The sequence below is a fragment of the Nicotiana tabacum genome, chromosome 14, assembly GCF_000715075.1.
Source record: "Nicotiana tabacum cultivar K326 chromosome 14, ASM71507v2, whole genome shotgun sequence".
In the NCBI taxonomy this organism is placed as follows: domain Eukaryota; kingdom Viridiplantae; phylum Streptophyta; class Magnoliopsida; order Solanales; family Solanaceae; genus Nicotiana; species Nicotiana tabacum.
Window position 1 is genome coordinate 91,404,713 of NC_134093.1, and position 13,101 is coordinate 91,417,813.

Below are 13,101 nucleotides of genomic sequence, written 5' to 3' on the forward strand. Positions count from 1 at the left end.
ATTATTTAAAAATTTATGGTATAAAATAATTTTATATTAAATTATATGTGATGAATATGTAAAAAAGAAAAAAAGATAGATTTTCTTTAATAGAAATAAGAAAATAAAATTTAAATAAAGATAATAATATAATATTGAAGAGAGAGAAGAATATAAAATGAAATATTCTTTTTTAGAGTAATTTTACTGTATTTTGAAGTTTACTGCATTTTGGAAGAGAAAATGGAGGTAACGGTTGGAGATGGCCTAACAACCGCCGTAGTTATGGTCTTATGGAGGTAAACAACAAGTATATTGCAATTAAAGATAACATAAGTGGTGCACCAAAAGAGTCAGACTTTGAGATAAAGAATGAAAGTCTTTCCCTTTCAATTGAGCCAGGGTCTAAAGTTGTTATTGTGAAGAATCTCTATGTATCAATTGATCCATATCAAATAAACCGGATGAAATCTCATATGCAACTCCAACACGTTATGAAATCTCACGTGTAAAAATTTTGGTTCCAGCATATTATTTTAGAACTTTTTCGGATTTTCAAGGATATTTTGTTCAGATTTTATTTTTACATGAAAAAATAATTTAATTTCGATTATTTTTTTAACTGCGGCTAATTTTCAATTAGCAGTTGCGATACTTGGGGTTTAAAATTTTGTTTCCATGACGAGGATTAACTCATAACTTTATTCTCTTGTCGGACAGGCAATTGATACTTATGGTGTGGGGACAGTCGTGGTTTCTGATCGGCCTGAATTCAAGAAAGGTGACTTAGTAACAGGGCTTCTAAGCTGGGGAGAGTACACCAGAATGAAAGAGGACACTGTTGAATAAATTGGATCCCATGGGCTTTCCTTGTCTTGCCACGTCGGAGTTTTTGGTAAATATTCCATCAAAATCATTATTTTCATAGCTGAGGGTCTATTAAAAACAGTCTCTCTGCTCTTCTAGGACAGCGGTGCGTACACATTACCCTCCCCATACCCGACTAGTAAAAATTCACTACGTTTGTTATTGTTGTTGTGTTCCATCAAAATCATTGTCCTTTACTAAGGTAGTAGGAGTATATTTTTAGTTTCTTGTCAATTTAGCGACAGAACAAGAATTTCAACTTTATATGTTCTTGATTTTAGATGCGACGACTTCAGGGTTCTAAATTTAATGTACATACTTAATGAATTTCTTAATACAAATATACTATTTGAGCAAAAGCTCACTGGATTCGGCTAAACCCGTAGCCGGGCATCTAGCTCCACGTCTCCCTGTCATAATAATTTTTTGAAAACTCAATAAGAACTAGAGCCACACTAGGGGCGGCTCAACGATATTGGTGGCCTAAAGCCAAACTTCAATAAGAGGCCTTAAATTTATTTAATAAAATTTATTATATTATTTTTATGTTTCTTTCTTTTTTTTGTGGTATACCGACCATCTTGTACGTATCTTGATCATTCATTCATTTACCTGCTAGCTCTCACCATTGCAAATATTTTGAAATTCTACTCATTAAGGCTTAGATAATATTTTTATGAGAAATATATATTGACGGTTAAGATAATATTATTTATAAATTCTCATAATCTAATAATCTCAATTTTGTACCACTAAATAGATATTAGTATAATTTCATGAATTTAAATAGTTCAAGTTTATTTCAAAGTGACAAATGTATTAATCCACTCTTTATACGAAATAATCAACTCTAAAAGATATTACAAGAGTTACAAGAGACTTCATTCTATAATTATCAAAGTCGTTATCAAGTTGTTTATTTTCATATATTGCATATTCATTATAAAATTCGAGTTATTTACTTGAATAACCTCTATCACATTAATTCCAAACAAAGAAGTATAAAATTTAGTATCTTTTATTAATAATTTTATAATATATAATAGTAGTATATAATTTGAAAATTTTGGGCCCTTCAATTGTAGGGGCCTAAAGCAATCGCTTTAGTGGCTTTTCCCTAAAGCTGGCAATGAGCCACACCACATCAATTATTGTTGCATAATTAATAAGACATGCTAAATTGTTGAGCTACTAGTTGCAAGAATGTGATCATCTGAATTTAGAGCATGTAGAAATGCTATTTCTAACTTGATATAGAGCACTTTTAACCAAAACTTCAACATGAGTTAGTTTAACTATTGTAGTATTAATTTTGGCTGCAGGATTCAGTGGACTAGCAGCTTATGGTGGATTTTTTGAGGTGTTAAAGCCACAGAAGTGGGAGAAAGGTTTTGTCTCTGCTGCTTGTGGTTCAGTTGGAGATTTGGTTGGACAATTTGCTAAACTATTTGGATGCTATGTTGTGGGCTCTGCTGGTAGCCAAGAAAAGGTTCTCAAAATGTAGTTCTTGTTATACCTGAGTTGATTTATATTACAGGTACAATTGCTAAAAGAAAAAGTTGGTTTTGATGATGCATTCAAGTATAAGAGGAAGAATCTGATCTTAACTCTTGTCTCAAAAGGTTTAAATCTTCCCTTAACATGAAAATTTGAAAGTTCAATTAGATGACTGATATTTAACTAAAGGCAAACGGTTTGTGGGGTAGTTTCGGAGTACATAAACGCCAACAAACGAGCAGATGGATGTAGTGTATAAGAGGATTACCATTCAAGGATTCCTAGCTGCTGATCATTTCAAAGTGTATGCTGATTTTCAGTCGAAGACAGCTGAAAAACTAAAGGCAATTGAGGATGTCTCCTCTGCCTTTGTAGGATTATTCCGAGGTGGTAATGTGGGGAAAAAGATTGTCCAAGTTGCAGATGGTATTAATTCTTGAAGTTAATATAGTGCATAGAGCTGTTAGATTGGAAAATAAGTTGTAACTAATGGCTCTGTAGCACATGGTTTGTTGACATGAATGCCTCAGAAAGATGATTAATCTGTTGATTGGTTGCCGAGCACTTGGCGTATTTCATAGTACATAGGTCAAGGAACTTTGACTTTCCTGCTATGTGATATTTAATTGACTGCTAGATAGGAACTTGATAAGTACTCCTCTATACTGTCAGCATCAAGAAAATTAATTGCTTCCACATTGAACAATCAATTTTGCAGTTGAATTTCTTTTCATTTGTCTAATCTTGAGTGAACAAAATTATTTAAGTATATGTAACCGTCAAAGTAATTCATTTTCACTCCTTTTGAGTCGAGGGTCTTTCGGAAACAAACTCTCTATCTTCATTAGGTTGGGGTAAGGTCTGTGTACACTTCATTCTCCCCCACTTGTGTGATTTCACTGAACTTGTTGTTGTTGTTGTAACCGTCAAAGTAATTGAGGCATGCACACTGAATCAGACACTACCGTTTAAAAAAAGGAATGTTTTTATTCATGGTTGATGCGAGAAGAAACGATGATTGATGATTGAGAATCTGAGATACCTCTCCTAGTCTCCTTAGTCCCACTCTTGCCGTTATCAAATTTTTTTTTTTTTTTTTTGAAAGAAGGAACTTGCCATTATTAATGTTTCAAACTGGTAAACTTTTAGTTTCTTTCCTTTTCATTATCCAAGAGACTGTTTGTGTTCTAATTTTGCTAGCTTGTTTAGTAACTTCCATTAATTTGATACAAAAGTGGTTCCACTTAAATTAGCCTGTCTGGTTACACTCGTACTTCAGTTTAATCATATTAAGCACATTGATTCTCGTTTATTTTCCGAATTGAAAACTTCATTTTTCCAATTAACAAATGGGTCGGAAGATGGTTATTTGTACATGAAATTGATAAATTTTGGTTTCGTATTCCCTGAATAGGTATCCGTGAGTATTTGGTTGAAATTTGAAAATATGGTTAGGAGAAGTATTCATCTTACCCAAATAATTGTTTGGTAGTGTTTGAAGGGAAGTGAAATGCCTTATGCTTCTCGTCCAACTTTAGATGGACAATATTGACATGGATAGGAGACATCTCTCTTCTTGTTTCTCCAATTCCTTATTTACTTACTAGCCAAGCAAACACTTCAACGCCTTGCGTTGTACTTTCCCTTTCCTAACATTTTCAGACTAAATGTTAATAATATAAAACTGAAGTCTGGCTACAAAAATCAGACTCCAAGAAATCTTTTGCCAATGAATCATTCCTAACCACATTATAGCTCCTAAAACAACCCTGAGAGAACAAAAAAGAGAGCTTATATATCAAGTAATAAAGTACACAAACAAGCTGGCTGAATGATGAAGCAATGCACTCTACCAGTATGTGCCACAACGTCAACTTGGCAAAGTTTCTCAGTAAAAAGCTTCAGTAAATTGCAATTCTCAAACAATACACTCCACATGGAAGATGGCTTTGGATACAAAAATATGAAGACTAATGAAGAGAATTCATAATCGGCAGGGGGAACATAGGCAATCGTCAACAAGGTCATGAGAGGTAGATTTATGAAACCAATTGCTCATGAAATGCTCCATGATGAAATTCTGCCCTCTTAAGTTCAACTTATCCTGTACTTTAATCCAAATAGATGAAGAGAGCAATGTATGCTACATTACACCATATTTTCTTCTTTCCCAGTAAGACCAATACAACTGGCTACTGCGTCCTCATCCTGCTATTCTCTGCAGCCCTCACTTGCAGGAAATAAGGATGGGCCTAAGAAACAGGGAGAACAATTAGACATTAGGTTTATGCCACAGAAATCTTAGAACCAGTACAGACACATGATATCAAATGCAAGATCGAAAATTAGGACAACTACACAGACTCATGCATGCAAAACACCCTTTGTCCCGTACATATATGTCCACTGATACAACAAAAATAAACAAGCCATATCATGTTGAGCCAATAAAACCTACAAAAGAAGGGGGTTAAGACATCTTCCCGTTTGTGGAAGAAACAAGCAAACAGTTTATCATGTTTTGACTCCGAATACTCTGGTCTTAATGCTGTAGTTTTCAAAAGTCACCTAATCCCACAGTGCAACACTCATTTGGTTATGCAGGCAAAAACATACACAAGAAAAAAGTTATCACCCAAAATAGTAGCTAAAATTATATGGAATTACCATTGCTTCTCTTGCTGTAAGTCTATCCTGATGGTCATAACGGAGAAGCTTGTCAAGAAAATCTATAGCCTGCAATTTCACCTCAAAATTAAAGGATCAAAATCCAAGCAAAGATTATTTGTTTTAGCAAACCCAAAGTGGTTTTATCTGAAGAAAATTACCACAGAAAAGAAAAGCACATACCTCTGGCGACACTAAATGCTGATTATCTGCATTTATAAATTTGGACCATGGCTTCCTACTGTGTCTGCAGGAAAAGTGAAGATTTTGACAGCAATCAGATATGTCACTATTCCGTTTCAGCAACCCTTTTAGTTGTACGCCCTCCATGCCATTTTGTTTGACTGACTAGCTATTTTCAGACTACTGAGATCATCTCAGTAAGTCAGCAACCGTATTTAGTTGCAGCTCACAATTTATTAGTACTCCTTTTATCCCTTGTTCTTTGACTAACTAGCTATTTGTATATTAGGAAAAAGAAACCTATTTCCTTAAATGACAAAGTCACCAAAATTCAAAAAGCTAAATGTGTTGTAACCTGCTCTACATAATTTTGAATTTTCTCTGTACATCTTTATACCTTTTTCAAATTGTCCAACGATATACCTTAAAATATCTCTACAAAACTCAAATATAGTAACTCATTCAAAATTTAATTCCCAGGCTCCGAAAAAGTCACCCATGTAAATCTTTTTGTTTTTCCCTCCAAGGACCAACCATGTAAAGTGAGGAGGAATGGAGTTAGTAATTCATTTAGATAGGTTTATGCTGGCTAACACATTGTTGTGACTAGGTTAATGAAGAGAGCCTGAATCATACCTCCCAACCATAGCCTCCAGCTGAGGATCAAGTTCTAGTTGATACTTGTGCAGATATGCATTCAACTCATCAGTTCCAAGTACCTAAAATGATAATTTCTCTGTCAACTCCAGATCAAGTAGGTAACGGTACTTGTATAAATGATAACATTTCAGCTTTTACTAACAACTGACTACTTTATTGGCTGATGTTAACAAGATCAACCTAACATCAAGACTCTTATAGACCGTTGACCAAGCTGGAGAATTATTTTCAAGGTATTACCTTAGCAATTTTGACAAGCTGATCCTGGTTATCATGACCATAGAAGAAAGGTTCCTTCCGGAAAATCTACATAAAGAATAATAGGCCTGATAAGCTGCAATTATAAGAGGATAAATACAAAATGCAGTCCTAAAAACTTGGGGGCCTAGTTTCAGCGCCCACCACCTCAAAACCAGAAAAAAAGATGAACGGATGGAGCACCATGTAATGGTTTAAAGTTTCTCACCATTCCTGCAAACATGCATCCAAGACTCCACATGTCCAAAGAATAGTCATAGTCTTGCAAGTCAACAAGAAGTTCCGGGCCCTTGAAGTATCTGAAAAACAAGCAAAGAGACATTCAAACTTGCTACACTAGCCTTTATATACCAAGAGGGGATACAGACAACCAATAATGACCACTACAACCTATTGATACTTTGTGTACCACAACTTTACGCTATAAGGCAGCTTAACCTTGTACTGGTTCTTGTTTAACTTTAACCTGAAACATTTTCTTTCTCCAAGTAAGAATTGATTGTTTAAGCATTGTTCTATGGAGCATGGAGCACTAGTAGATTCTTTCATTGTCAAGTCCATCCAACTAACAAACTGGAAATGATACATTCCATTAAAAGTTTACACTCCAAGAGCTGCTTTTGGCAATCTTAACTCCAAGAGTAGATAATATGAAACCCAGTACGATAATTCTGCTAATATATCAGTCACCAACAACTCATGGTCGGGAAGTGACACTATAAACCTTCTGAGATGGAGATTTGAAGAATACGAACTCCAAAAGCCAACCCCAGATAGATGATAAATATCATTTGTACTGTGAGGCATTGTGGCTCATAACTGAATAGCTAATTAAACAAAGACATACTGGAATGACTTGCTTTCGAACCAAAAGCTCATATAGCTCAGAGAAGAGTTAGTAAAGTGAAAGTGGAAAACATCTATAATAGGGAAACTGAAGATAAGACATAATTTGCTGGCAAAGCAACTGCTGCTATTCCACCAATCAGTTTTAGTAAAGTATTCCTTACCTTGAAGCCACACGAACATTATATTCCTTTCCTGGATGGTAAAATTCAGCAAGACCCCAGTCTATCAAGCGAAGCTTCCGCAATTCATGGTCTATCATAACATTATGTGGCTTGACATCTCTATGCATTATTCCCTGTGAATGACAATAGTCTAGTGCCTGCGGGTTCATAAAGAAGTTTCAATTTCCCACTTCCTCCACATGATGTACACAGGGAAGAGGATAATACCAAATTATACAACTGTTGCAAGAAGCTTTATTGTTAGAAGTAGGGGGGGAAGGGGGACTCTAAATGTAGAGTGAACGACGGGTTTCTTGTTAGCAAGTTGCTAGACTAGAGAACGGTTCAATTGAACATCAATATGAAACTGAAACAGACATCTAAAACAGAGGTCATCACAGGTTGGAGGACACCACTTCCCCCCAGAGTAGAACGGAGTATTCAATTATGGTATACCCTTCATCCAGCAGTTCTATTTGCGCACACACCCCTCCCACTTTCTTTTTCCCCTTCTTTTCCTATGGGCTTCTTGTTAATACGAGCCTACTGGTGCCTGCAAGACCTAGTTACGTTGAAATCAAAAAAGAAGATACATTTGTTACATTGAACTCAAAGAAGCAAAACTCCATCTTCTTTTTTCTCCTTTTAAACCCTTCCCTTTCATAGAGAGAACCATAATGGAATAAGAACAAAGAAACGAACACACTAGAGAAACAAGAAATCATTTTCGAAGAACAAGAAAGATTTGTACTTTTCGTTCATTTTTTTCCTTCTGCAGAACAAGAATAGAACATATAGAACCTAGGCAGCTATCTGCTTAAGCAAATTGCAAAGAATGTGCAAGGAAGAAGTAGCTTCAAGATAGAAACAGTAGGATCCGAGCATTAGGGATTGGCTCTTGCCTTTGGTACATTTATGCAAATCTACTGTACGTCAGGTCTCTCAGGAATAAATCAGTTCCAAAAATATTCACCCTCAAACTGAAAAACTATTTAACTCCAATTAATCAAGCAGTTATTGGAAAAACAAGAGTACACAAGAGAGTAAGCAGAAGCATTAATCTTCATTGACGACAGACTTTAACCCTATCGTCAGAACCAGATTGTTGTACGCATTCCGTGGTACATGCAACGTTGAGTATTTCACTACCCACATTCTTCACTTCTCCTCCACACTCGTCTTCTAAAATATTAGCAATTTCAAAGTCTAAGATTACTCTACATCAAAATAATGACTTCGTAAAATCTATCGGTATGTCTATTCCATATCCTAAAATAATCTGCAAACAAGCAGCCAAAGTATCCCAAAGAAGGGTTGTGCTATCGAAGTTATCAATTCACAACTCCAAACAACCGCATGTAAACCGTAACTTGAACCAATGAACCCATCATAAAATAAAGAAGGAAAATAAAATTTAAAGAGCTAATATTGAAAAGACAGTACATCATTACCAGTGTTTTCAAAGGCGAAAAGCACAAAAACGTGCTAAGGTATATTCGGGCTTTAAGCGCAAATAAAGCGTGTGCTTTAATGAAGAAAGGCGCAAAAAGAGGAAAAAAAATACAAATATGCATGTGTAATCCAAGACTAATAATTATAAGCACGAATTCCAATTTACTTGCTGAAGGCCAGATGCCTACTTAGTCTTTTTTGTTGGGCCAAACAGTCCTATGTAAATAGTTCTACTGTCTTTTTTTGATTTTTGAGCTCCCTTACTCTTGACTAGCCTCTTTGAGGTATATTTTCTTGTTAGTGGCTAGCTCCAAGATCCCATCATAACATCTTGTAATGGAGCTAGCATATTTATTTTTGTAATCACTGCATCAGCTTGATGCCTTTTAATGAAGCAACTTACTTTATCAAAAAGTCACTTCTATGGTGTTCTATTGCCATTGAGGGTTGTTGTAAGCTAAATATAACTTGAATTTCGTTTGGAAGCTACCATTGGAGGTAAATAAATTAAAATATCAAATTGTTCAGTCTCGCCTCTTCAGGATTACCCTCGTTGGGAAAAGTACACCTTAGAGCCTTGATGACAAGGCTGAAGCGTCCACTAAGCGAGGCAAAGTGCTCAACATTTTTGCGCCTCACTTCAGGGCTTAAGCACGGTTTAAGCACGCCTTTGACAACACTGATCATTACTCCAGACTCTTTCATCAATTAGAAGATTGGAGTGCATATGAGAAGCTATTAAAATTCAAAAAATTACCGAGAGAAAGCATGTTATCAAGAAATTTCAGGTTGCATAACTCTTCGTCTAGAGATGCTTATTCCTTTTCGAGGAATTAGTGAAAATAATCATGTTAAAAGAATTCACTTTTAATTTGGGACAAGAATTTAATTACATAATCTCCTGTAACTGTGTTAAGACATGAATGCCAAGGAATTTACTCCACAGATTCAATCAAAAGAAAATGAGAATTTATCTACACAACATTCAAGTGCTTCCAAAACCTTATTTCTAATTAGAAAGGGTGATTCAGCATATAAAAATTGGAAGGAACTCCCAAGATCCTCTTCCTTGTGCAAAATAAACAGCAAACAGCCAACATGCAAAGAAATGTATGGAAGAAACAAGCTTTTGGCTAGATAATAAGACATACATAAAACTAATATTTTCAGTCACATGAAAGAAAGAAGGTGACAGAGATGACGCAGACAAGGGGGTGGGAAGCAAAAGTGGCTGCAATCCAAAGATATAACCTTTTTTTATAGGAATGATCCGAAAGATATATCCTTTTACCTTGAGAAGCTCATATATGTAGTACCGGATGTCATAATCTGTTAATGTAGGGTACAGTACTTTGAAATCTGTACTGTTCACATACTCAAAAATTAAGCTTGGAGTTTTTGAGTGCTGATCTCTGACAATATCAAGGAGTTTGACAATGTTTGGTCCGCCACAGAGGTTCTGCAAGATTTTGATCTCTCTCTTGATCTACATAACACCATCAAATAACAATTCAAAAGCACATCTTATTCCAACTAAATCATTAGGTTGCAGAAGTACAGAATTAGAGAGGAGAAAAGAGAGAAAATATATATGACCAGCATGTAAAAATTGACCTATATTTCAGATATTCCACATGACAGACGTAACCAATTTTGCAGATATTTCCTATGAATGAAACTGATGTACTCCTAACAGAGTTACACACGAATAAGGCTGCCTACTTGACTACTTATCAGATATGCCACGACTCTAAATCAACACATATGAACAGATAATTGATAGATGACTATAGGCGAGTTTCACGAGATAGATACAACTCTTTCTATGAGGCTGTTAACATAGATGATTTTCTACAAATGTTAAGGTCAGCAGAAATTACTATGCAGTACATAAGAAGATGGCAGGAATTTTATACACGATAGGAAATGACTAATTTTACAGGAATTCTTTTTTCTAGCATAACAATTAGTTTCCTTTTTCTTTGGAGAAGAAAATTTGTTTTTATTCAAAAGGACTAGTTTCCTTTTTCTCTGTGAAGCAGAATTTTAAAGGAGTTACTCAATAAAAACACAAAGAAGCCATCTGTTAGATTCAAAACCAGTAACATAAGTTGAAAATACAAGAATTCATACCTTTTTCTTCTTGACAGGTTTCAGGATCTTGATTATGCACTTTTCGTTGCTGTTAACATTTATACCTTCAAAAACTTCACTATATTTTCCTCTTCCAACTTTCCGAACAACCTCATAGTCATCCTGATCACTGGAATAATGAAACATGAGGAAAATTGATAAGAATAATACAGCATCATAGGTTGCATTAAAGTTGAACTAGTCAAAGTGAGGATTGTGAACTGAAACAAAATCTAATGAAATTAATTGTATCATCATCCTAATACCATTTGAGGAGGTTAGATCAATTGACAAAGGAGGCCTGCTGACGTGATCCCTGAAACAGAGGACTTAGATTTACAATATACATGCTCTCAATTTAGCAAGAGAAGGTTTTATAGTCTCTTTTGAATTGTTCTATACTCAAGTAAGTAAATCACCAATGACTTAATGCCAAATGAAATGTTTTTAACCATTTGTACGTATAGCAACTTAGCAAGTAGCTGAGCAAGGACCTGGATTACGCTTCCGTTTTAGCAAGATAAGGTCTTAATAGCCTCCTACAATTTCGTTTGACTTAATATAGAGTACACAAGATGATTTATTTCCAGATAAAACTGGCACAAGGATTTGTGCTAACAGACTGTAGCCAGGCACCAGCCTCCGGAAATGAAACGAAATGTAGCATACATGCATAGTATATGCAATATATCAATTTCCAGCAAATTTTAAACATTTCTAAATGTTAGAAATGAAAACATTGTATTTAGAGCCCAACCCTAAAGCCATAAGCTTTAGCCTAACAATGAAAAGAAATAATCACAACAACTAACTCATGCAAAAGATTGAAAATTTGCTTCCTTGCAAACATTTCACACCAACTAGAAAACATCATAAATGATTTCCCCAAATGTTGAAAAAAAAAGCCTTTCTTTTGCTTTTGTCGTTCAAGATTAGGAGTTTATCAGCCAAACCAACATCCATACTGAAACACCCACAAATTTCCTTCAGCAATCAGCCAATCAATCAATCAACTATACCTCAACGCACACCACTCAAGTTGGGCTACATGAATTTCGTTCCCAATACAAGATAACTGTCTTTTTAGACAAAAGTGTGTAAAATTAAGGTTCTCAATCTGACACTTAAAGGGCCTATCCCTATAACAAAAAAAAATAAGTAAATAAATACCCTCACTTCCAATGTAAGCCTTTTTAGTCTGTCCCAAAAAGAATAATACCTTTCTATATATATAAAAAATTTGACTTTAAACTTCTCATTTTACTCTTCGTGAGATGATTTATAACTAGACAAATATCTAATGACTTATTTTAGACCACAAGTTTCAAAAATCATTCTTTTCTTTTTAAAACTCCATGTCCAATCAAACATCAACACATAAATTAGGACACAGTCAAACATAATCACTTAAATTGGGACTCAGTCAGACACCATCACACAAATTGGGACAGAGCTTGAAGTAATTGTCTTTTGAGTCAAATGTTCTATAAAATTAAGGTTCTCAATATAACACTTAAAGCTCTTATCCCTAAATAAATATTAGATAAATATGACATAGCATGATATAAAAGCATAAATTACATAATTCAAATTATCAATTAATAGGTGATTAAAGATAAATAAAAGAAGCAGAAAAATTACCCCCATTGAACAGTAAGGGCTTCATAATCCCAATATTCCCTCGGGCGAAGCACATTGACATCGGTGTAAACACGAGCTTTCGACATAATTTTACCGTCAATCACTGGTTCAGAGCTGTTGATCTTACCAAAACTGACGAAATTTCCGGTAGCAGAAGTAGCGACGGGCTGTAGGAGGTCAGGAGGTGAGGCAAGAGGTGCACGATAAGCAACAAGGACGGCGCACACTAGAAGAAATTGAAGGCAGCATCTTCCATGTGAAGCCACCGCCGGTGAAGTAATCAACAGCGATTCTCAGTATAATTATAGTGAAGTAGATGATTTCAAAGGTAGAGGAGAGGAGAATGCTATTTCTGGAGAACAAGTGGGGAGTGTTAGATCGACTTTTGGCCACTTGGGTGTAAGCTTGATGCACTGGTCCCTGGACCTGGACCAATGTATGGGTGGGTGTGACACTAATAGCCTATTTGGCCAAATTTCTAAAATCGAACAATATTTTTTTCAAAAGCACTTTTGATGTTTTTGACTAATTAATTTAAAAAATATTTTTAAGTGGTAATTATTATTTGGCCAAGCTATAAAAAGTGTTCTAAGTATATTTTTATTAAAATTATTTTTCAAAAAAGTACTTATGAAGATAAGCTATTTTTTTTATGCTTCTTCAAAACTACTTTTGTTTCTACTCAAAAGTATTTTTTTCTTCTAAAAGATTGGTCAAACATTTCAACTTTAAAAAAAAAAATATTTTTAGCCTT

The 13,101-nt window shown here is 35.0% G+C and overlaps 1 protein-coding gene and 1 long non-coding RNA gene across 2 annotated transcripts; one reads left to right on the plus strand and one right to left on the minus strand.

Annotated features, from left to right (window-relative positions):
- The first annotated feature begins 319 nt into the window (after positions 1–319).
- On the plus strand, positions 320–3,086 carry LOC142169154 (uncharacterized). The gene is made up of 3 exons (XR_012698898.1): positions 320–487; positions 700–874; positions 2,169–3,086. It is a non-coding gene; the product is annotated as an uncharacterized LOC142169154 (long non-coding RNA).
- Positions 3,087–4,535: 1,449 nt separating this feature from the next.
- LOC107812932 (casein kinase II subunit alpha-2) lies at positions 4,536–12,433 on the minus strand. The gene is given in 10 exon segments (NM_001325901.1): positions 4,536–4,595; positions 5,011–5,079; positions 5,194–5,257; positions 5,830–5,912; positions 6,094–6,159; positions 6,320–6,410; positions 7,122–7,279; positions 9,865–10,059; positions 10,707–10,836; positions 12,348–12,433. Coding segments are annotated over 10 exon segments (1,002 nt in total).
- Between the last annotated feature and the right edge of the window lie 668 nt (positions 12,434–13,101).